This window comes from Vigna unguiculata, chromosome 9 (assembly GCF_037176805.1).
Source record: "Vigna unguiculata cultivar grain cowpea cultivar isolate G323 ecotype 2 chromosome 9, ASM3717680v1, whole genome shotgun sequence".
Lineage (NCBI taxonomy): Eukaryota > Viridiplantae > Streptophyta > Magnoliopsida > Fabales > Fabaceae > Vigna > Vigna unguiculata.
Genome location: NC_140800.1, coordinates 10,927,227 through 10,952,695, shown reverse-complemented (window position 1 = coordinate 10,952,695; position 25,469 = coordinate 10,927,227). Strand labels below are relative to the sequence as shown.

The window sequence follows — 25,469 nt, the reverse complement described above, 5'->3', positions numbered from 1 at the left end:
TCATATTTACATTTATGTTTCTATATTATTTTAAACATTTTATCCATATATTAATTTCATTATTACTTTATGTATTTTTAGGATTTGCCAGCTGATTTTGGCAATTATCTTCGTCAAGGAAGATTTAAATACATTTATCTTTATGGACCGCATAAAATAGTCAAGTGCAAACTACCGTTGAGAAATCATCCCAAGAAGTCTAGCAAAATTGGAAGTGGCTGGAAGGAATTTTATACTTCTCATGGATTTCATCAAACTATTGACTTGGTGTTTGAAGTGGACCATATGAAAAGCAATCAGAATGTCAAAGTGCTAACATATTGTAATTTTTAATTTACAGTTAGTTTTTTGGTGTTATTTGGAACTGCTGAGTATAAGTAGTTTTGTTCTTATGTCTGCTACTTATGTAGTTGTCAACTTAGAAGTTTTTATATTTTCAGCAATGCATATGTATAGTTCTACCTTCTTATCAATGAAATCTCTTTGAAGCTTCTCTGAAATTCTATGAAAGATGAAAAGTGATACATGTTATGGTATGATATTCATAAATAAAATAATTTTGTTTTATAATTCAAATGAAATATATATGATGGTATGGAAAGATGACAAGTTCGACGATTGATGAAAAGTTTGTTATGTTCTATAATCATATGTATGGATGTATGTTGCTTTAGTTTGTGCATACATTGATTGTATGTTATCAGTTTCACACATAATGAGGTTAAAATTGCAGATAATTCCTATGAAACAGTCCTCTTTGTTGTACTATATATAGTAGTGCATAAAAAAGACGTCTGATTGTACCTACATAAAAAGCAAATGTTTTGTTAGTTGCAAGAACAAATCAACTCTGAAATCAGTGCTATATATATGAATGATTCTGATGTATTAACACTCAGCACTGCATGCTCTTTCTATTTTTAATGTTTGTCTACTACTAAAAACTTTTTGTACTCTTACAATTGCTTCTTATTATAATTACAAATATTTCTGTTTCCACAATTGTGATTAGAGGTACAATCTACACCAAAAAGTTTAACAAAGACATTCACCAATATAGTAATAAAACAGTAAACACTTTTGCATCCATTGAGTCAACTTACCTTTCTTTTTGCTTCTTCCATTGTAACCTTTGCAACTATTCCATAACATTTTGGTACTGTAATGGAGCAAAACGATTGTAAAAATGCAAGGCTGAGAAGGAAGCTGGTGCTACAACAAAGGTTCAATGCAAGAAGTAATCAACATTCATGTAAGTCACTAACATCTTACTTAAAGCATTTATCTTCCCTAAATCTTCATAAATATTTTTTTTAAAAAGGATGCATTTGTATGTTTGTATGTTTTTTTATGTTACAGATGACAAAGAAGAGAATGCAAGAAAGAAAACTAAATTTGCAAACCATTCTTCTCAAAGTAACAAAATCTCAGGATTTCTTTTTAGAATTATATTTGTAAATGTATGTTTTGGATTGTAACTTCACAACACAGATGCATAATCAAACATCTTTGTTGTTTTAATCACATATCAAGCAACTGTATCTGAAAAATCATTTCAGAAAAATATACACAGGAAGCCATTACAATAGTTGGATATTAGTAAGTATTCTTTTTCTAACCTATATCTTTACAGATTGTTGTTAAATGAATCACTAAAGTATTATTGTTTATTTTGTTAAACAATGCTTCTACAATAATCCTTTTCCAGATGTTGACAACAACAATAACAACCTTCAGAATCTGAATTCAATATTTCACAGACAAATTGGTCAGTTTTGAAGTTCTTCCAATACTTTATTTTAACATTGTTTATGAATAATATTAATTCAGTCTCACTTTAAACTAAGCTTCATTTCAATGCAGTAACTATCAATAATTTATCAAGTTGTTCAAGTACTTTAGTTGAACAACAAATCACTTCACAATCTGCAACTTCTACTTTAACATACAATAGTCCTTTCGGTATATTTTTACATTCATCTTAATTTCTTATATACCTATTTTAATGAAATGAAACTGTCAAATTTTAAATTTATATCAATGTTTTTGAATGACTACAGTTTTTAACAATAACAGTCAGAGAAATTATGGACAAAATAATTACAATTCCAGTGCAGGTAAGTAGATTTTTATTCATATATAACAATATTCATACTCACAATGCCAATGAAGGTAGGACAATTGTTTTTTGTTGTTTTTCATAGGTGGCAGATCAGAGGTTGTAAATGATTCGCATTTTGTCTCTAAGAATAAAGTTGTCAAATATCCTTTTCAAGTCATACAATCACTTTAAAACAGATTCAATCTTGATGATGAAACAACAACACAACATAATTGTTCAGACACAACAAATGATGATTCAGCAACGATAAGAGATGATGGTAATTCAGATATTCAACTTATTGATGTCAATATAAATTTTTTTGAAATCATTAATTAATTTTCATCTTACTAATATTGAAGCACATACTACAAGTATTACAACTACAAACAAATTGTATTGCAAAGGAGAGTTACAAGGTACATAATCTCCAACAGAATTGTATATAACTGCAGATATAAATATATGCATTTTCATGCTAATGATTTGTAATGATGTTCAGAACTTCTCAATATTGGAGAACCTTGCTTAGAATGCCAATACTGTAAAGCTGAACTTTGGTATGAAAAAAGAGCAGAAAAATGTAACACCTCAAAGGAAGTTCAATTGTCATTGTGTTGTCAGAAAGGAAAAGTGCAAATTCCACTATTAAAAAGATCACCTAATCTTCTTAAAGGTTTGTTAAATGGTGAAGATCAGAGAATCAAATCATTTCTACAAAATATAAGAGTATATAATAGCATGTTTTCATTTACTTCAATTGGTGGTAAGATAGATAATTCAATGAACAATGGTTCTGCTCCACCACAATTTATTCTTAATGGACAGAACTATCACCGTATTGGCAGTTTATTGCCAGAGCATGGATCAAAGCCAAAGTTTGCACAGTTGTACATATATGATACAGAAAATGAAATGAGTAACATAGTGAAGCATTTCAGGTCAGTGAATATATGAACTAATTTGATTATATGAAATATTTAAATACATCTGTTGACATTTATTCTCTTTATTATGTTTTAGTTTAAACACCAAGGAATCTGTTATAGATGAATCATTGGTTGCTGATTTGATTGAAATGATTGACAATCACAATGTTCTTGCGAAATCTTTTAGAAGAGTAAGATATTTGTCACTGGAACATATGGAATCAGATTTCACACTAAGACTATTTAGAGGCAGAAACAAAGACCTTAGAGTCTATAACACACCTTCATGTGATGAAATAGCTGTATTAATAGTTGGTGATTTTGGCAATATGGATGTAGGCAGAGATATAGTGGTAAAAAAATGTTCTGGTGAATTAACAAGACTGCATGAAACTCACACAGCTTTCATTCCACTGCAATATCCTCTCATGTTTCCATATGGAGAAGATGGTTATCAAGAGGATATCACAATAAGAGAATCTCATTCAAGAACTAAATCCAGGGTAAGAATTATAATTTCTTTGCGAGAATTTATTGCCTTTAGAATACAACAAAGATCTGTAGAAGCAAGAAATATTGTGAATGCATGCAGATTGTTCCAATAGTTTCTGGTCGATTGCTATACAATGGTTGAAGCCCAAAGGTTGTCTTTCATCAAAGCTAATCAGAAGTTAATTCGCTGTGATATTCTTAATGGATTACAAGAAGCTGTTAATAGAGGAGAGACAGATCCTTCTTTAATTGGAAGACGTATTGTTTTGCCTGCTTCATTCACTAGTGGTACCAGATACATGTTCAATTTGTCAAGATGCTATGGCAATTTGTAAAAAATTTGGATATCCTGATTTGTTCATTACTATAACATGCAATGTCAATTGGAGTGAAATAAGAAAATTTGTCTTAGCAAAAGGCTTATCAGCTTCAGATAGACCCGATATTGTATGTAGAGTGTTCAAAATGAAGCTGGATGAAATGATGACAAATTTTTTTAAAAAAAGGACTTCTTTGGAAAAACCACTGTAGGTATGTTATATATGAAGTAATATACATTATATAAATGTTTATTAAATTAAATTCTAACAACTATATCTATTATTTATTTATATATGTAGGAATGTATACAGTAGAATTCCAAAAAAGAGGTTTACCTCATGCACATATACTTTTATGGTTGGATGGACAAAGCAAACTGAAGAATTCAACTGATATTGATAAAGTAATATCAGCTGAATTGCCCAATGCGGATTTGTACCCGAAATTGGAAAAAGTTGTCTCAAGTTACATGATTCATGGACCATGCGGACTTGCAAGATATAATTCACCTTGCATGAAAGAAGGAAGATGTTCTAAATTTTATCCTAAAAAATTCACATCTTCGACTTCAATTGATGAAGAAGGATATCCATGCTATAGAAGACGTGATAATGGTAGATTTGTTGAGAAGAATGGAATTAAGCTGGACAATAGAAGTGTTGTTCCTTACAATCCACCACTTCTAATGAGGTATCAAGCACACGTCAATACAGAGTATTGCAACAACACCAATTCAATAAAATATTTGTTCAAATATGTGAACAAAGGTCCTGACAGAGCTACTCTTAAAATAAGCAACAACTCTGCACAGTCTGAAAAATCAACTATTATTGATGAGATCAAAAGGTATTACGATTGTAGGTATCTATCACCATGTGAAGCCGCTTGGAGAATATTTTCTTTTGACATCTATCACAGATGGCCTCTTGTTCAGAGATTGACATTTCATCTTCCTGGCCAACAATCAGCTTTGTTTAAAGATGATGATGATATTAATGTGGTCTTCAACATATACGAAAATGCTAACACAATGTTTCTAGCTTGGTTTGAGGCTAACAAAGTTTATGAGGAAGGTAAAGAATTGACTTATTCAGGATTTCCAAGTAAATTTGTGTGGTTTGCCAAAGAAAAAGAATGGAAACCAAGGAAGAAAGGCTACAACATTGGTAGACTTACTTATATTCCTCCTGGGTCTTGAGAACTTTATTATTTGAGGATATTACTTACCATTCACAAAGGTTGTATTGATTATGAAAGCATTAAGACAATTGATGGAAAATATTATGAAACATACCAAGAAGCTTGCTATGTTTTGGGATTGTTGGTTGACGATAAAGAATATATTGATGCAATAAAAGAAGCAAGTGAATTTGCTTCTGGGCATCAACTTAGAAGACTATTTGTTACTTTGTTGTCGATGAATACAATTTCTAAACCCGATATAGTTTGGAATTCTACTTGGAGTATCTTATGTGATGGAATTTTGTACCAAAAAAGAAAGGAGATGAACTTACCAGGTATTTTATATTGTTTTTTATTTAATTTGCTATACATATATATTTTAATTGTATTATTTACTTCTTGCAGGTCTTCAAATTCAGACTGCTGAATTACAAAAAATATGTCTGCTTGAAATACAGGAAATGCTAATGTCAAATGGTAGAAGTTTGAAAGATTATCCTTCATTACCTCAACTTGATCTTTCAGATGGACATACATTCAATAATAGATTTATTGTTGATGAGCTGCAATATAATAAATAAGACATGGTGAAAGAACATGACAGTTTGTTTAAAGCACTAAATGATGAACAAATTCATGTATATCAGGATATCATGACAGCAGTTCTTTCAAAAAAGGGAGGATTCTTTTTCTTATATGGCTATGGTGGTATAGGTAAGACTTTTATGTGGAAGACATTGTCAGCTGGTCTAAGAAGCCAGGGCATGATTGTTTTAAACGTAGAATCAAGTGGAATTGCTTCTTTATTACTTCCTGGTGGAAAAACAGCACATTCTACCTTTTGCATCCCATTGTTAATTAACGATTAATCAACTTGCAACATAGCACAAGGTAGTCTCAGAGCAAAACTTCTTATGGCAACCAGTTTGATTATCTGGGATGAAGCACCAATGATGAATAAAATATGCTTTGAGGCATTTGATAGAACACTAAGAGATATTATGCGAAATGTTGATGATGGCAATAAAGACAAACCATTTGGTGGCAAAGCAGTTGTGTTGGGAGGTGACTTTAGACAAATTCTACCAGTTATCAAAAAAGGATCTAGGTTTGATATCATAAAATCAGCAATCAACTATTCAGAGTTATGGAATTGTTGTAAAATGCTAAAGTTATCCAAGAACATGAGATTAAGTACTACATCAAATACTCAAACAGCCAATGAGATTCAAGAATTTGCTGATTGGATATTGAAGATTGGAGACGGAAAAATGGATCTAAATGAGAATGGTGAGTGCATGGTTGAAATTCCAGAAGAACTCCTAATTACAAACACAGATTTACCTTTATTGGCATTGGTTGAATTTGTCTATCCTCAATTTGTGGTTAACATGCTGAAGCCTAATTATTTTGATGATAGAGCAATTTTGTGCCCAACAAATGATTCTGTAGAGCAAGTAAATGATTTCATGTTGTCTTTAATCGGTGGTGAAGACGTGACTTATTTAAGTTCAGATACACCTTGCCAATCTTATGAACAAGATGAAGTGCAATCTGAATGGTTTACATCTGAATTTTTAAATGATATCAAATGTTCAGACATACCAAATCATAAACTGAAGTTGAAAACAAGTGTTCCAATTATGCTCTTGAGAAACATTGATCAAGCGAAAGGTCTATGCAATGGCACAAGATTGCAAGTCAACCATTTAGGCAAGAATGTAATCTATGCAACTATAATTACTGGAAAAAACATTGGTGACAGGATTTTTATACCAAGAATGGATTTAGTGCCATCTGATTCTGGGTTGCCTTTCAAATTTCAAAGAAGACAGTTTCCGATATCGTTATGCTTTGCAATGACGATTAACAAAAGTCAAGGACAAACACTTTCTAGAGTCGGCCTTTATCTTCCACAACCTGTATTCACACATGACCAACTATATGTTGTTATTTTTAGAGTCAAAACCAAAAGAGGATTGAAAATACTTATATTGGATGAAGATGGAAAGGTAACAAACACAACTGTGTACAAAGAAATTTTTGAAACTCTTTGAAAAAGAATAAATTATAGGTATGTCATTTCTAATATTTTTTTTCATTTCAAAGCTGTTATAAATATATATCAACTTATTTATTTTATGCTCTGCATGCAGGAAAATCATGGTACAAAAAAGGTTGAACAAAGAAGTCGTTGTGTACAAATGAGACATTCTAGGTATGTAATTTATTCTTTTTTTATTGTTATTTTAACAAAGTAGTGTATTAGTCATATTTTTGTTGTTGGTGGTTGAAGATAATATTCAATGAAATCAAATATTAACTTGACATACCACTTTAATTACAGTCTAAATTCATCTATTCTATTGATGCACTTCAACATCTTTTAAAAACATTAGATTCTCATCATATAGATTATTAAATATTCAAAAACCAATTGCTATTACCACAAATATTATATGTAAAAAAAACCCGTGCGTTGCACGGGTAGAAGGACTAGTACTTATACATTCTTTAACAAATTAGAAGATAACTTTCTCGTCCCATCGCATGTACAATGTTCGAGATTTTCTTAGTTCAGACTTATGAAGAGTTTAGTGAGAAAGAAGTGGCTAAGAAACAAGCTGCCAAGAACAAGAAGGATGAGGCTACCGAGAAAGATGTGGCCTAGGAAGTTGTTGTCAAGAAAGCTACAACGGAGAAGCAAGCAAAATGATGATATAGTGTATTTCTTTTGTGAATAGGTACATAGGTCTGAATAATTTTTTATCATAAATACAATGAAAAAATAACTAATAATGTTGGAAAAAAATTATACGGTTAAATTTTTGTACGATTATATTTAGTTAAAATTTGATTTTTCTTGTTTGAATCATTTAAATTTCTACAAAGGGAAGAGTATTTAGTTGGAGAAGACCTAATAATATACTTATTCGATTTTTTCTAAATACATTATTTTAAGGTGATTTCAATGTATTGAAAGAATTGTTCGAACTAAGTGTAACTTATATATATTTTCTGGCAGCTCGTTGTTTGGCAGCTAGATTGCGTATTTGGGCTTTTTCTCTGAGTTCGGGTAGGAGGTCGAGATGTAAGGCCATGTTTTGGTGGTTGTGGGTTGGGTCGTATAGTTCTCGGCGCAGGGATGGTTCGCCAATTTCTACTGGTATCATGGCGTCTACGCCGTAAACTAAGCTGAATGGGGATTCGTTTGTTGATGATTGGGGGGTGCATCTGTAAGCCCATAGTACTTCTATTAACTCTTCAGGCCATCGGCCTTTGGCGGTATCCAACCTCTTGCGCAGCTCTACGAGGATGACTTTATTTGTTGCCTCTGCTTGCCCATTGGTTTGTGGATGTTCTACAGAGCTCGTGATGTGCTTGATGCCTAGGCCGGTGTAGAATTTGGCTAACTCCTTGTTAATAAATTGTCGGCCATTGTCTATTATAATGGTATGTGGTACACCATATCTGCATATAATGTCCTTCCACACGAACTGCTGGACTTGCTGGGCCGTGATGGTGGTTAGCGGCTTGGCTTCGATCCATTTGGTAAAATAATCAACGGCTACGATTAGGAATTTTACTTGCCCCTTGCCGGGTGAGAAGGGGCCGAGGATGTCCATTCCCCAATTAGCGAATGGCCATGGGGATAGTATGTGGTGTAGTTGTTCCTATTTCTGATGAATAAGGTTGTCGTGCTTCTGACATGGCTTGCACTTCCTGACATGATCCTGACAGTCTGCTTCTATAGTGGGCCAGAAGTATCCGACTCTGAGAACTCTTGTAGCCATGGTGCGTGCACCTGAATGATAACCACAAATTCCTTCGTGTAGCTCTTTGATGATATATTGGGCTTGCTCTGTCGTGACACATTTAAGTAGGGGTTGGCCGTATCCGCGTTTATAGAGGTCATCGCCTACCATAGTGTACCTGGCAGCCTTAGCCAGCCAAGTTTTGTCCGCGTCAAGGGGGGTTACCGGTTTTGAGGTATTGAATGTAGGGGGTGGTCCAGTTTTGGGTTTGGGAGGGGGTGACGTTGTTTGCTAGGGTGTGGGTTAATATTTGGCAAGTGTGTGTGATGGAAGGTGTGGAGAGTGTTTGCTATAGTAGGGATCGATTACAGTTTCTGAGTTTGGTGCTGGCCAATTTGGAAAGGATGTCGGCTCTGACATTGTCAATTCTCGGGATGTGTTCGACACGGACTTGTTCGAAAGCGGATTGAATAACCGCACAAACTAGATGATAATATTGTAGGAGGATGGGGTCTTTGATTTGGAATTCATCATTTAGATGACCTACGGTGAGTTTGGAGTCGGTTTTGCATGTTAACTTCTTGACGCCGACTTCACGGGCTAGGAAAAGGCCGGCGAGGATGACTTCATATTCGGCTTGGTTATTTGACGTTTTGAAAGCAAAGTGAAGGGATTTCTCGATGAGGATGTCGTTGGGGCCTTCTAAGACGATGTCGGCGTCGGCACCCCTTGGGTTTGAGGAGCCATCTACATGAAGTGTCCATTGGTCCTCAATGGGTGTTTGTTGTAGGTCGTTGATGAAGTCTACAAGACACTGGGCTTTGATGGGGCCGTGGGGTTCATAGCGGATGTTGAATTCTGACAGTTCCACGGCCCATGATGACATGCATCCGGCTAGATCCGGCTTTTGTAATATTTTTTGGATTGGGTAGTCGGTCTTGACGGTTATGGTATGGTTTTGGAAATATGGGCGAAGGCGGCGTGTTGCGTGGACCAAGGATAGGGCTAATTTTTCTACCATCTGATACCTGGTTTCAGGATCTTGCAGTGTTCTGCTCACAAAATACACAGGATGTTGTGTGCCTTCTACTTCTTGAACAAGCGCTGCGCTGACGGTATAGTCGGTGGTCGTGATGTATACCAGCAGGGGTTGGCTGGTGTCTGGTTTGTAGAGGATAGGCGGTGAGGTTAGGGTTGTTTTGAGTTTTTGGAAGATCTGTTCGCAATCATCAGTCCACGTGAACCAGGTGGATTTCTTTAGGAGTTGGATTATGGGTTGAGTTTATTCAGCTAGTTTGGGTAGGAAGCGAGAGATGGCGGTGAGACGGTCAATGAGACGTTGGACTTCTTTGACAGTAGTGGGGCTACACATTTCGATGATAGCCTTGCATTTTTCAGGGTTAGCCTCTATATCGCGTTGGGTTAACATGAAACCAAGGAATTTACCCCGGTCGACGCCGAATACGCATTTGTCGGGATTTAGGCGGAGGTTATATTGGCGCAGCGCGGAGAATACTGCCGCCAGGTCTTCAGCGTGTTGATGATGGCTTGGGGACTTGACAACCATGTCATCGACGTATACTTCAACACAATGTCCTGTTAGGTGGCTGAAGACTTTCTCCATTAGTCGTTGGTAAGTTGTCCCGGCGTTTTTTAGGCCAAAGGGCATGACCCTATAGAAGTAGTTGGCATCATCCGTGATGAAGGCGGTCTTATGCATATCTGCTGTGGCCATGGAGATTTGGTTATAACCTGAATATGCATCCAAAAAGCTAAGCACCTTGTTTCTTGCCGCGCCGTCTACGAGTCGATCGATGTTGGGTAAGGGGTAGGCGTCGCGAGGGCAAGCTTTATTCAAGTCCGTGTAGTCTATGCACATTCGTCATTTGCCATTGACTTTCTTTACCAAGACAACGTTAGAAAGCCAAGTGGTGTATTGAGCTTCTTCTATAAATCCTGCGCTCAATAACTTGTCGGCCTCCACCTTGGCTGCTTGTCGGCGTTCTTCCCCAAGCTTGCGCTTTTTCTGGGATACGTAGCGGGCTTCTTTATATATGGACAGCTTATGGGATGCCACCTGGGGGTCTACTCCAGGGAGGTCTGCGACCAGGCGAAGAGATCTGTGTTGTTGATGAGGATGGGTGTGATTGTGGCAAGCTCGTCAGAGTTTAAACCGGTGCCTATGTTAATGGAGTGGCCATTGGGGAGCTCTAGAGGAGTGGTGTCCTCGACTGGTTCGAGGCGGACATCCCGGCCTATTCTGGGGTCAAGGTCCTCGCCGGATAGGGCTATGCTGGAACCAGGGGGTCGTTCGATATGGTTGGTTTGTTGGATTGGGAGTTGTGGTCGTAAGCTTGCCATGTAGCACTCGCGTGCCAAGCGCTGGTCATAATGTATGGTCAAGATGTCGCCGGATGGGGCAGGGAACTTCATGACCAAGTGAGGGATAGAGACGATTGCGCCAAGTGTATTGAGGGAAGGGTGGCCTAGGAGGATGTTGTAAGATGTTGGCGCATCGACAATAAGGAAGCGCTTTGGGATGGTTTTGGTTTGGGTTCCGTCCCGAAAGACGGTGTGGAGGTCTATGTAGCCCCGGGTGGATACTTGTTCGCCGGAAAAGCCGTATATGGGCTCATCATATGGGATCATGGCGGTGTCAGGAAGTTGTAATTTTTGGTAGGTGGCCCAGTAGAGGATGTCAACTAAGCTGCCTTGATCCATAAGGACTTTCTTAACAGCATAATTTTCGATTTCGACAGTGATGACCATGGGGTCATCCTATTGGTGGTCGAGACCGTGGAAGTCGTCATCTGTGAATATGATAGGGGGCATACGGCGTCTGTGGTGGGAATGGTAGATATGGTTGATGGATTGTATATGGCGGAGGTGTCTCTTTCTGGCAGACGATGGTGTTAATGGTGCCTCGTAAGGGGGGGTTGGCAAGGGTGATGTCGGTGCGGGCGGGCTCTGGTTGTTGATTGTTGGGTTGGGTGGGGTGGTTATTGTGATGGGAGTCATTTGGTTGAAGTCTGTGGTCAGGTCGCAGGGGGTGGCGGGATCGAGAGGAGGAGGAATGGTCATCCCTACGAATGAAGCGACGAAAGTGGCCGGCACGGACCAGTTCTTCTATTTTATCCTGGAGTGTTTTGCATTCTTCTGTAGTGTGACCATGGTTACGGTGGTAGCGACAATATTTGGTCATGTCGGCGTTGGGAGGTGTGGTTGTCTTGCGTGGTGGAGGGATTAGATTGGCTTGGAGGACTTCGTCTAGAATGCGGGAGCGGGCTACTGTGAGGAGGGCGTATCTGGTGAAGCGAGGTTGGCGGGGTTCACGTGGGCGAGTATCAGGGCGTGGGTTAGGTTGTGGGGTGGGGTTGGAGTTGGTGGCGGCGTAGTCGCTGCAGAATTTGGTGTGAAGGGTTTGCATTTCCTCCATGCGGACGTAGTCGGCTGCACGCAGCTTGAGTTCGTGCATGGAGGCAGGTGGGTGGAGATAGACGTTGTTGGTGAAGGGGCCGGGTTGTAGGGTGAGAGTCATGCATTGGAGAATCATCTCCTGGTTGAGGTGCGGTGTACGAAGGGCGGCTTTACTGAAGCGATCGATGAACGCTCTGAGTGGTTCATTAGGTTCATGTCTGATACCCAGTAGGGATTTGGTGGTGGTTTGATGGGGACGGCTTCTGGCGAAATGGGTGGAAAACATGTGGGAGAGGATGTCGAAACTATCGATTGAGTAGGGCGAGAGGGTGGTGAACCATTCTAGGGTAGGGCCTTTGAGGGTGGTGGGGAAAGCTTTGCAAAAGACTGCGTCTTGGGATGTGTACAGGTGGGTGATGTAGACTTTCAGGTGCTCGTCAGGGTCGGTTTCGCCGGTATAGCGATCCAGGGTGAATGGTTCCCACTGGGCCGAGAGAGAGGTATTAGCGATAAAATCCGTGAATGTGTGCCGCCGTCTAGGCTGGTGAGGAGGGGGCATGTGAGGTGGGGGTGGGTGGTTAATCATAGCAGGAAAGGTGGAGGTGATGTTGTGAGGAGGAATGTGGGTTATGGGAAGATATTGTGGGTTGTAGGGTGGGATATGTGTGGTATGGAGGGCGGTGGGTATGTTGTAGGGGATATGGGTGGTAAGGAGGGTGGGGGCGGGAGTTGGGGGTGCGGTGAGCCCCGGTTGACCGGATGGAAAGTGATGGGGATGGGTAGAGGTAACAGGTGTCTGTTGGGTGGTGGTGAAGGTGTGGGGGGTGGGATTGTATTCACTTTCTTCCTCTGTAGGCTGGAAAGCCGGAGAGGGATTGTTAGCTCCAGCTCTGCTGCGGGTAGAAACCATCTTCAGAGAAAAACGGGTACTAAAGGTGTTCGTCTTGTGCCCCATGGTGGGCGCCAATTGTTCCTGCAGAGAACAAATAAGATAAGTTAGGCACAAGCGTCACCTTACCATGTAGTCTGCTATCTCTTCGGTTGGCCTCCTTCTGGTTGGTACATATCAGCTTGAACCCAGGAGGGGTTACCTGCAGAAGAATCTTCGAAGCTCAAGTAAGTCAAAGTTCTCCGAGAGTCAAATCAGTGATTAATGAATGTGTACCTTTAAATGATGGGATCCACGTGTATTTATAGAGCATTAATGACGTTTCACCATTTCATGGGCTGGGTCTTGACCAAGCCCTTAAGGTTTATTGGATGTGGACGTTTCCATTATGTTGAGTTCATTAGAGTGGTCGGCCTAGGTTCTAAACTTAGCGGATATGCTGGAGTAGTCGGTCTAGGTCGGCTATTTGTCTTGATGGCTTACGTTGGTGTAGGTTGTCCCTTTAGAAGTTTAGGTCAAGACCGGTATAGGTTATGCTAAGCCGGCCTAGGTTGTATACTTGGCTGCCTTGATATGCACTGTTTACTAATTTGGTCTAGTTTGGTTAGGTGTGGTACAATATATATATATATATATATATATATATATATATATATATATATATATATATATATATATATATATATATATATATATACACACGCACACACGCATACACACACACACACTCACACACACACACTCACACACACACACACGCACACACACACACACACGCACACACACACGCACACACACGCACACACACACACGTTGGTGTAGGGTGTCCCTTTAGAAGTTTAGGTCAAGACCAGTATAGGTTATGCTAAGCCGACTTAGGTTGTATACTTGGCTGTCTTGATATGCACTGTTTACTAATTTGGTCTTGTTTGGTTAGGTGTGGTACAATATATATATATATATATATATATATATATATATATATATATATATATATATATATATATATATATATATATATATATATATATATATATATATATATATATATATATATATATATATATATATATATATATATATATATATATATATATATACGCGCACGCACACGCGCGCACTCACACACACCACACACACTATACCAAAATAAAAAATGACCATATGTCTGGTACATGCTCATATATACCGTACCTAAATCAAGACCTAAATCAAGAAGGAGCATGTAGCAATTCAGGTACATGCCTACACACACTATGCACAAAAGAATAGAGAAATTGGTTCCTTCGTCAGTTATCATTATTGTTTCTCTTTTTTTTTGCGGTAACTTTCTTCTTGGCGATGACTGGTTCATACATTTGACCTAAGTAAATTCTGAACTCCCTGCGATGGCTCGAAAAAAAAAACCAATCTTCCACCATTGTTGCTTACAAAATAATATTAGAAACTCTTTTACAAACTTTAAGATAAAGTTTTACTTGCTTGGACCTTAAGCCTCCTGAATAAGATATCATCAATAAAATTTGAAATTCATATTATAATCGTTGTAAAACATGCATTTTAGTAAATAATTTTATACGTTTAAAAATGAAATATAAAATAATTTACAAAAAAAAAAAATCAGACCGTGAAAGATTGGCTAAAATGCTAAAGCTTTTCAACAATTGAATCTAATTAATACATTCACTAGTTATTAACGTTTATAATAACTATATTAAAAACAAAAAATAATGGATCCTAATTGGTGGGTAGTGCAAATTTTTCTACGCAATAATAATATATTATTTCGTAATTATTTAATATACTCTGACAATAATCTTTTGTTAATACAGTAACATATTTTATTTACCGTTAAGCTAAAGTTTGAGAAAATGTAACGCTAGTCCAATTCCTTACTCTGACCGAAATATCTGCACCACTGTGGACTGCATTTTCGCACGTGCGATCCGATTTGTCAGCACTAAGGATGTGAACGGGTAGGGTAGGGTACGGGTAGTAGCTCCCCCGTACCCTACCCGTTGGATAAATATTTGCCCCGTACCCGTACCCATATCTGTCGGGTATCCGTTATGCAGGTACCCGTCTATTTTTTTCATATCCGCGGGTATCCGCGGGTATTTACAAAATTATTTTAAAAAAATAAATATTTAACCATAATTAGTGCTTAGATCAACAAGTCTCATTTCTCCGATTGATTCTTGAAAAACAAACAAATAAAAAATCACTACCAATTTATATTGTAGTTTATTTTTGAATAAAATATTAAAGAAATTACTAACTTCATCAATGTCCACCTCTTGCAACATTGTATAAAGTTTCATGTTGTCCAATTTTAATCTAGAAGAGCCTTAAAACATAAGAAGTTAAGTAAAATTTCTAACAATCACTTAATTAAAATATCTAAGTAAAAGTGTTAATTTCATTACCTTCCATGTTGGTCCATAACCAATCTTAGAGACACATCAATACCTCCACAGTATATGGAAGTAATTTACTCATTTGTGGGGTAAGAATCTGACCACCATTATTGGATAAAGACTCATAATGTTGTTTACTAATATATATATATATATATATATATATATATATATATATATATATATATATATATATATATATAAGGTAAAGTTTAGCGGGTACGGGTATCCACGGGTACGGATACTATGATACCCGTACCCGCCCCGTTAACATGTGGGTATCAAAAATACCCATACCCGCGGGTAACGGGTATTCATTTTTAATATCCATTTCCTACCCGTTGCGGGTTTCATCCGCGGATACCCGCGAATACGGATGTTTTTGACATCCCTAGTCAGCACATAATACTTACATTTGATTTGCGGTATGTACGTTTTATTATTATTATTAATTTAATTTAAATTTTATTCTTTAAAATAGTGCAAATTGCAGGAAATAACATTGTTTTCTTAAATTTACTATTTTTAATTTATTTGTCCTTATTTATAAGTAAATTTTGGTACAATACTTAAATGTATGTTTTGTAAATGCTTATTTTTATTTTCTCTTTTAAATGTTTTTTTTTTGTTTTTGATATATATATATATATATATATATATATATATATATATATATATATATATATATATATATATATATATATTCAATGACTAAAACTATTTAATATTTTATTTTATTACAAAAAGATATATCAATTCTATTTTAATCTAAAAAAGCATCTTTTAATTAACTCTTATACGTCTTATTTTTTTATTTTAGTCTTTGTAATGCATGTGTTGAGGTGAGATTTTTGAAAACATAAAAGTCATGACATAGTTAAGATTAAGAAAGAAGGTTAACGCTTAGAATAAATAAACAAAAAGAAAGAAAACAAAGTTAAACAAAAATATAATAATGACTAAAACCAAAACACATTATATGCTAGAGAGAGGTCGAAAGTTGATTAAACTTTATGTTTAATATAATTTATTTTGTAAAAATAAGTATATATTATATTTTTTATAAGATTTTGAGAAAAAATAATTTCACGAAATCATACTTATTCTTAAGCTGACCAACCTATCTGAATTCTAGCTTGACTCACTTGCTGACCCAATTAATGGCGAAGTATTGAGATACCAAAACTAATCCTAAATACCTAGTTAGTTACAACAATAGAAGAGTCCATAAAAGGAATCTTGTATTAATTTAGTTTATCTTTTCATCTGCACTCACTTAAACATCGCATTCCTTACATGTGATGTCCCTATACTCACTTGAATGTCATTCACCACAACCTGACAATCAGTCTATCCAACCAAGACCACCTTGATCCTTGCAAAAGGGTATCAAGCTCATCACATAGCTTCAATCTGAAGGAAACAGAACCTCACTCTCATCTAATTTTATTATGCAGAAGAAAACATTCATTGTTTTTAAATTTTACAGAACTTTAACTCATTCAGCACAATTTTAGGTAAATGATAGTTCTGTAGATTCAGGGTTTTTAATAAAATAATGAATCCATCAAATTAATAATGATGGTGGAGTTAGATGAATTGAGTAAATGAAGGCCCACTACTCGGTTAATGAACAGCTAAAGTCAAAAGGGAAGCATCTACAGAACCCGAGTTCAGAGTCCCACACTTGGACTAATTGCCTAGTTTATCTGTTATTTTAACTTTACCTAATCCATTCAATAAAAATGTTCAAAATAAGAACTATGATCCTATTCTCAGCATCCACTTGACCATTACTATACTATAAATCATCATGGTTCACTGTGCTACAAGAAGCATATGTGGTCCACTAACTATCTAGTGCAACATAACACCTTCACCTGCAACTCAAACGAGGCCACGCTATTTAACTATCTAAGGAGCAATAGCAGAAAAGACAACCAAATAAAAAGACGTTTTTGATATAAATATAAGAAAGTATAAACTTACCCATACTTATCTTCAGAGCCACTGCATAAGATAAAGAGAGAAAAAAAAAAGAGAAAAAAAAAAAGCATCGTACCTAGTCATTGATACCATGTTCGCGCAGAGAAAAGCAAACTGTGTCTGGGGAGACCACAAATTTATTGTCCCCCGGCTCCAAGCGATCAATGGCCCCTCTATTTTTCTTCTTCTATATCACTGTCTAGTTTCTCTCCACTCCCCACGCAACACGCTCTCACACCTTCAAAATGATCATCCACTTCTTCTTCTGCTTCTTCTTGTCGCTCTCATCTTTCCATGTAAGAACAAACACTTAGAGTCTTACCTTTATAATTTGCATAACAACAACATAACAGCAATAATAAACCTACCACATTGCATTGCATTGCATTGCTCTGTTTTGTTTTGTTTCCATGTTCTGTAACTTTTGTTCCACAAATGCAGGTTTCTCTGGCAAGTAATTACACACCTCTGCTTCAAACACGCGAGCGCATAAACCCATTCAGCCCCAAAGCCTCTCTCATTCGCTATTGGAACGCTCGAGTCACCAATAAGGTTCCAATCCCTCACTTTCTTCTGGCCAAAGCTTCACCTCTTACCCCACAACACTATGGTATTCTCAACAAACTTTTGAACGAAAAACCAAAACCCTACAATCCCAAGCTTCACCAATCCCTCTGCTCCTCACCCAACTTATTCTGTTCCTTCGACGTCGACGCATCAAACACGCACACACTCCAGCGCAAAAACGACGACGCCAACTTCGCCGTTTACAACAACAAACACTTCGCTAACTACGGTTCCTCTCGGGTCGACGGAGTCGACTCCTTCAAAAACTACTCCAACGGCCTAAACGCCAACAACGACGCGTTTCGGAGATACAGCGACTCCTCGACGCGCCGTGCCGAACAGTTCAAGAACTACGCCGATAACGGTAACGTTGCGAATACGAATTTCACCAGCTACGGCTCCGCCGCGTCTCAATCCTCCAGCGATTTCAACAACTACGATAAAACGGTGAACGTTCCCAACCTCGGTTTCACCACCTACGACTCTGGCTCCTCCAACCACAAACTCTCGTTCGCCAGCTACGGCAACGAAACAAACTCCGGATCGCAATCCTTCTCCAGCTACGGGAAACGCGTCATTGGCGGAACCAGCGAGTTCAAGAATTACGCCAGCGACGCGAACATTCTGCAATCGAAATTCAACAATTACGGCGACTTCAGCGCGGGAGCAGCCAACGACTCCTTCAGGTCCTACAGCTTCAACGGTAACAATCCGCGGAACGTTTTCAAAACATACGGAGCCGGATCGAGAGGATCCGCCGCCGACAATTTCATCAGTTACCGGAACCGCGCCAATGTCGGCGACGACTCGTTCGAAAGCTACGCCGCGAGGTCGAAGTCCGGCACCGCCTCATTCGAGAACTACGGCATGTCGTTCAACGTCGGAAACGACAGTTTCGCGGAGTACGGAAAGGGCGCGACGGGGAAGAGTTCGTTCGGGTTTAAATCTTACGGCTTAGGCCGCGCGTTTAAAGTGTACAACAAAGACGGCGCGTCGTTTTCAGAGTATCGCAATTTCAGCGCAACAAGTGGCAGAGTTGTTAATAAGCGGGTGGAGCCGGGTAAGTTCTTCAGAGAATCGATGATGAAGGAAGGGAACGTGATTACAATGCCTAACATTAAAGATAAAATGCCTGCAAGGTCGTTTTTGCCCCTGGCGATTGCTTCGAAATTACCGTTCTCGTCGGCAAGGATAGACGAAATGAGGGAATTGTTCGACGCGCGGGAGGGGTCTTCGACGGAGCGCGTGATGGTTAACGCGTTGGGTGAGTGCGAGAGGGCGCCGAGCCGGGGAGAGACGAAACGGTGTGTTGCGTCTGCAGAGGAGATGATAGAGTTTGCGGCATCGGTGCTGGGTCCCAGTGCTGTGGTGAGGACCACGGAGAATGTGAACGGTTCAGGATCGAGTGTGATGATTGGTAAGGTCTACCCAATGGACGGTGGAAAAGTAACGAAATCAGTTTCGTGTCATCAGAGTTTGTACCCTTACTTGCTGTATTATTGCCACAGTGTACCCCGAGTGAGAGTTTATGAAGCTGATATCCTTAACGTGGAAACCAAGGAGAAGATGAATTATGGCGTTGCCATCTGTCACATTGACACGTCAGCATGGGGCCCGGAACATGGGGCATTCTTGGCATTGGGGTCAGGCCCTGGGAAGATTGAGGTGTGCCACTGGATTTTCGAGAACGACATGACGTGGACCACTTGAAAACAAAGAATCTCTACTTTGGTTTTTTCTATTACCCTACATCAAAATTCAAACAGATGGATCTTTAATATTGTGAAGCCACATTGCATTTTCTCTTTTGTCATATCTTGGAGTTCTATTTATAATTCAGCTTGTGTCCTTTTGTAGAGGCTTAGATTCATTAGTAGTAGTACTCACGCTTTCATTTCTATTTACTGTGCCTACTTTAAACTTTGAAATACTTTTTGTGATTGTTAATGTTATTATTGTGTGGGATTTCTTGAGTTTTGATTTTTGAAATGTGAAAAGACGTGAAGCTGGTGCATTCAGGTGACAGTGGAGGACAAGGGAATATGCGTTACACGAATGTTGAGAAATGTTTGGTTTGGGCAATGAGCCATTTGAGAAGCATATTCTTGAGGGTTGTGTTGATGGGATGGAGGCATGGTTATGGACAGTATAGGGTTGTTTGGGTAGTGAGGCATGTGGCAATTATGTTTGTTCCTAATTCAGTGAGTGAATTGGTGTGTGAGTGAAATGAGTTTAGGTGATGGTGAAGTGCGCATGTTGTGGGTGGAGTGATTGTGCAGTATAAAGTGATGGCAAAAAATAGCATGCACATATCGCAGCTTTAAGTGCAACCAAAGAAACGGTGCATCAAAGTCTGAAAGGCACCATCCATAGGTTATGATAGGTGAGTGGGTGTAGAGACTTTGTGGCATGAGTTACGCAGGGGACAATATCAGACAATGAGACCCACCACTACCTTTTGCATAGCCCTTTAACCCTTTTAGACTTCGGGAGTGGTCTATGTCTATCTCACCCACCACACAAAGTGGGAAACCATGCCATCACTTCAGTATTTCATCAAATGCTTTAATTTATGTTTTTGTTTAGTTTCACCATTCTTGCTATCTATGATCTATGATGTTCAGATATTATCTACCTTTATTTTAGATAATTCTTTACATATTTTATTTTATTTTAAAAATTAATAATGATTTTCTTTAACACCAATGTTCTACTTTGATTTATTGAAACATTGTTTTCATACATAAGATTTTGAAAATTAAATATCATAACATCGTCAATAGTGAAAATAATCATGACTACCACGAGTATATTTTATATTGTAGTTGCATTTTGTAATAAATATTAAAATTTGTAAAGACTCACTTAAATTCTAAATATATATATATATATATATATATATATATAAATATAATGATTATGATATTTTTTTAATTATTTTAATATATTTCTCTTAAATCTTTAATTTTTTTTCCTCTTTTACAATGATATTTTTTTTCAAATTTTTGTTCACGATATTTTTTTTAATTTTTTTACTTTTAAAAAAATGTTAATGCAATTTTTTCTATTAAATTTATTGTGACAAAAAGTTATATATTTATTGTTTTTTCATGTTACTTATTCAATCTTTTCAATAAATTAACTTTAATCTATCTCTAAATTTGGTGAAAATTTAGAGAATGGTTAAGAGTAGAAAAAGAGATTTTATAAAATGAACACTCGAATATTTTATTATTAAAGAAGTTATGTATAAATAGAATTCTTATAAACAGGTTTTATTTTATAAAAGTTTTTATCTTTCTAGAATCTTTTTCTCAAAATCTTTTCTACCTTCTCTTTAAAATTATGAGTCAATCTTTCATCTTTTTTAGGATCCAAACATACCTTAATCTTTCATCTTTTCTAGGATCCAAACATACCTTAGTGCTCCTGACATAAAAGGAAACACATATAACCAATCCATTTCTCAAATAGAACAAGTCAGAGAGCTCCACTGTTTTGATTTGCTTAGCGAGTAACTTCTTGTTGAGCGAGCTTATTAAAAGATATCCTAGGGGAGTATACTTGCTGAGCGAGTCAAAATTAATTAGTAACCAATTTAGCGACCAATTATAATGTTTTATTCATAATAGTGACTATTTTAGTAACCAATAATTTTTTTTATTTTTTAAATTGGTATCTAAATTGGTCACTATAGTGACTAACAACTTTTGGTCACTAAAATTTGTTGTTAATGAGACATTTTATTATAGTGATCTAGACATAGAGTACATCATTGGTCATTCATAACATCAAAATTTTGATCATTCATGCGATCTCTTAATAAGGAAAGGTCTAAGACATTAGGGTTCTTATTAAAGTTTAGACTTGCCGTAGTGAAGCTTTTATCTTATATTTTTTCTAAATTAAGCTATGTATTTCCACTATGTCAATTCCCATTATATTTTATATTCTACATTTATTTTTCCTTTAACCCACAAATGTTTTGTTATTCTCACTTATTGAAAAGTGTGAAAAATACTTATTATTCATGTTTGATTGGACCTCTTAATTATATTAATTCATGTGTTTTGTGGGAAGTTTTAGGATGTTTTTAGGTTTCTTTTAGGTTAGGTATATTTTGTCTTTTATTAGGGATTATTGTATAGGAAAGTGAAGGATTTGAGAAGAAGTGAGGTTGTATTGTCACGACCATGTCGCCCAACAAGCATTCCAAGTCACCCAGCGAGAGAGCCAGGTCGCCCAGCGAGAAAGTCATCTCGCCCAACGAGGAGATGGTTTTCTGAAGTGGTTATAGTTTCGAAAGTTACACGAAATTGACGAGGCTGGTGTGTGGGAACACAACAGAGCTAGGGAAAAACACAGGAAAGGCCATTCTAGGGCAAAAAGAACTCAAATTACTTCATGCATCCATCAATTTCATCCATCTTTTGTGTTCTAGATGCTTAGGAGTGACTAAACTCCTCTTTCATTGGGGTTGGATGTAATGAACTTATACTCTCTGTAATTTTCCTATGCAATATAATCTTTTTCTTTGTTCATATGTTTTATCTTAATTATTAATGTGCTTGATGGAAATATTTGCTATTTGGTTGTATCTAATCATTGGAAAATGCATTAGAACTTAACCTTGGATAGAACAACCATTAGATTGGGTTCTAGGACTAGACATAATCTCTAGGTCATTCTAGACATCGAATCTTAATGCAAGTCGTGTGTTAAAATAGTTAAGGAATTAATGTTTTGATGATGTAGATGTTTAAGCAAGATATGCTTATGATGTGGATGTTTGAGCAAGATAGAAAGATTGTGTAGGAAATGTTGCGTTAGTATGGTTCATGAAATCCAACCTTGGTGAAGTTTTTTCCTAAATTATTCCTTAACTTTAGTGTATATTACTTTTGCACATTTATCTCGAATTAAATCAACCTTTAATGTTGTCATCATTGCTAAAATTAGTAAGTAATTACACTTAGACAAAAAAACACAAATTTCTTGGGAAAACGATACTTGGACTTCCATATTACTACTTGTAACGAATTGGTGCACTTGCCAAAGAGTTAACACTCACCCTTTATCAATAACTAACCAATTAATTTAGACCATATTAATCCATGTGGGATACGATATCTAGACTTATCCACTGTATTACTTATGTGATTTGGTACACTTGCCAATCTCGTAACAAAGACAAATTCTAATTTTGTGTCAAAATTGAGTAACTAAAAATATACTTAACTCAAAGTAAAATTATATAATTAAAATAAGGCATATATGAATTGAAATGACGATGATATACAAAATATGGTGAAATTGTGGTAGTTTTCTAACTTTTTAAAAACATTTCTAATTTTAATTTAACTTAGAATGATTAAAAATTTAAATGTGTGTTTAACTACCACATTCAATAAAAATAAAAAACTTGATATTAAACGAAGCCATAAATTCAATACCTTAAACTTTTAAAATTAATAGTTAAATACATTTTTAGTTCCTTAACTTTCAGTAAAAATTAGAAATAGTCCTTTATTGAAAATTTGTCCAATTTAATCCCTCATAACTTTAGAAATGTGTGAAATTGGTTCTTTTAACCAAATTTTGTTAAGTTTATTTGACGTTTCAAATGCATTTCTCAATTAACATTTGAATCAGAAATGTGTTAAACGATGTAAACAACTCAAATGCTATCATGAAACATGTTTGAAATGTCAAATAAACTTTACAAGATTTAGTTAAAATAACTAAACTCATGCATTTATAAAGTTGTAAAGACTAAATTGGACCAAAGTTTTGAAGATGGACTAATTCTAATTTTCACTAAAAGTTAAAGATCACAAACAAATTTAACCCTAGATTTAAAATACTCGTTTTACTTAAGAGTGTAACAACCCAAGCGCCACAGTTCGATTGTGACCCGGCCCACTTGGCCTCTACCACGAGACAGTTGATGCCACCTACAATAATCTCCCCCTCAACAATTGTCCTACTAGGAATCCCACTCTTAGATTGTGACTTGGCCCACTTGGCCTCCACCACAATACAATTGTGTAACCCGTAACAATCTTCCCTTTAACAATTATCCACCAGGAATCGAACTTGTGACCAAAAGTTATAGCCATTAGTTAGGAGACAACTCTTTTTACTTAAGAGTGTAACAACACAAGCATCACGATTTGATTGTGACCTGATCTACTTGGCCTCTACCATGAGATAATTGATGCCACCTGCATCGAAAGACCTAACAGTGGTATCATATTCAAAGGTTTGTGTGGTGACCGGCTCAAACAAGTCGAAAGACCCAAAAGTGGTATCAAAGTCGATGGTTAGTCTTGGTGACCGACTCAGATGAGTACAATGTCCCTGTATTGAAAGTCTTCCTAGTAAGGGTTACGAGAAGGGGTACTTGAATGCTTTTGTTAGAGGGAGAATGTACCAATGTGGCGGAAGGGACTCACCCTTAAGAGAGAAATGATTAAGAATCCATTTATGAGCCTAAGTTTCACATAGGGTAGATCCATAAACCTATTGTCTTAAAGTTTTGGGTTGAAAGTGGTGTTAATCCCTTATATTGTTGAGTGATAGAGGACTATCTCCTGAATATATACATGAAGAACTTGAGAAAGAGTTTTTAGCATTAAAGGGACATGACGTCCTAGCCGGAAATTACTTATTTAAAAAAATATTTAATATATGAATAACCTCATTTATTAATAAATGCTTTTCCCAAAACGTGGGAAATTTAAAATCCAAAGTCAACGCGCCAATACTAACTAAAAATTGTGGCGTTCAATCATTACAAACATAAAAGTTTCTCAAAACCATTACAAAAATAGTTCATGAATAAAACTTGTAAAACTCCCATGGCGGGTCCCCACTCTAACTCTATACATTTGCACGCTTACTTACATCACCATCTGCTCCCATGTAACAAGTTACATAATCATCGCCACACACAAGCAGATAGGGTGAGCTCAAATAAAATCAACAAATGCAACATAACATAAATAAAGCATCTTAAAAAAAATAATTCATGTTACACTCAATATTGCACATACACTTTAAAACAATGTATGTATATATATATATATATATATATATGTATGTATATATATATATATGTATGTATAATACCATTAAATAACACAAAAATGGCATACATAGGACTCGAACCCAAATCCTCTCACACAACCAAGTACTCAACCATTTGAGCTAGTACTTTTCCACATCATGACAATTAGCATTTAATGCCATAAATAGGGGTGGCAATTCGAGCCTGGCCCGGCGGGCCGGCCTTCAAGCCCGCACAAATTACGCGGGGCGGGCCTGAAAATTGAACACGCAAGCCCAATATGGCCCGGCCCGCACGGGCTGGCCCGCGGCCCACATAAAAATTGAGTTACTGAGCACATGCTC

General features: G+C 36.9%; 2 protein-coding genes across 10 annotated transcripts; one reads left to right on the top strand and one right to left on the bottom strand.

The window, feature by feature from the left end:
* Nucleotides 1-604: 604 nt before the first annotated feature.
* LOC114164266 (uncharacterized) lies at nucleotides 605-18,137 on the bottom strand. Of its 9 annotated transcripts, none has more exons than XR_014984628.1 (5): nucleotides 17,858-18,137; nucleotides 17,566-17,777; nucleotides 6,802-6,945; nucleotides 1,104-1,212; nucleotides 606-804 (listed from the first exon to the last, which is right to left on the bottom strand). XR_014984628.1 is itself a non-coding variant. In XM_085666849.1 (2 exons), exon 2 carries the CDS (start codon nucleotides 13,150-13,152, stop codon nucleotides 11,587-11,589), a length of 1,566 nt encoding a protein of 521 aa, XP_085522975.1. In that variant the 5' UTR covers nucleotides 13,153-13,170; nucleotides 17,566-17,704; the 3' UTR covers nucleotides 6,958-11,586. The 9 variants fall into 9 exon arrangements, 1 of the variants encoding a protein (XP_085522975.1); XR_014984627.1 differs by having other exon boundaries at nucleotides 608-804; nucleotides 1,104-1,159; XR_003599517.2 differs by lacking the exon at nucleotides 6,802-6,945 and having other exon boundaries at nucleotides 605-804.
* LOC114164265 (polygalacturonase 1 beta-like protein 2) lies at nucleotides 17,614-20,029 on the top strand. Its single transcript, XM_028048869.2, has 2 exons — nucleotides 17,614-17,785; nucleotides 17,931-20,029. Exons 1-2 carry the CDS (start codon nucleotides 17,735-17,737, stop codon nucleotides 19,764-19,766), a joined length of 1,887 nt encoding a protein of 628 aa, XP_027904670.1. The 5' UTR covers nucleotides 17,614-17,734; the 3' UTR covers nucleotides 19,767-20,029.
* The last annotated feature ends 5,440 nt before the right edge of the window (nucleotides 20,030-25,469 follow it).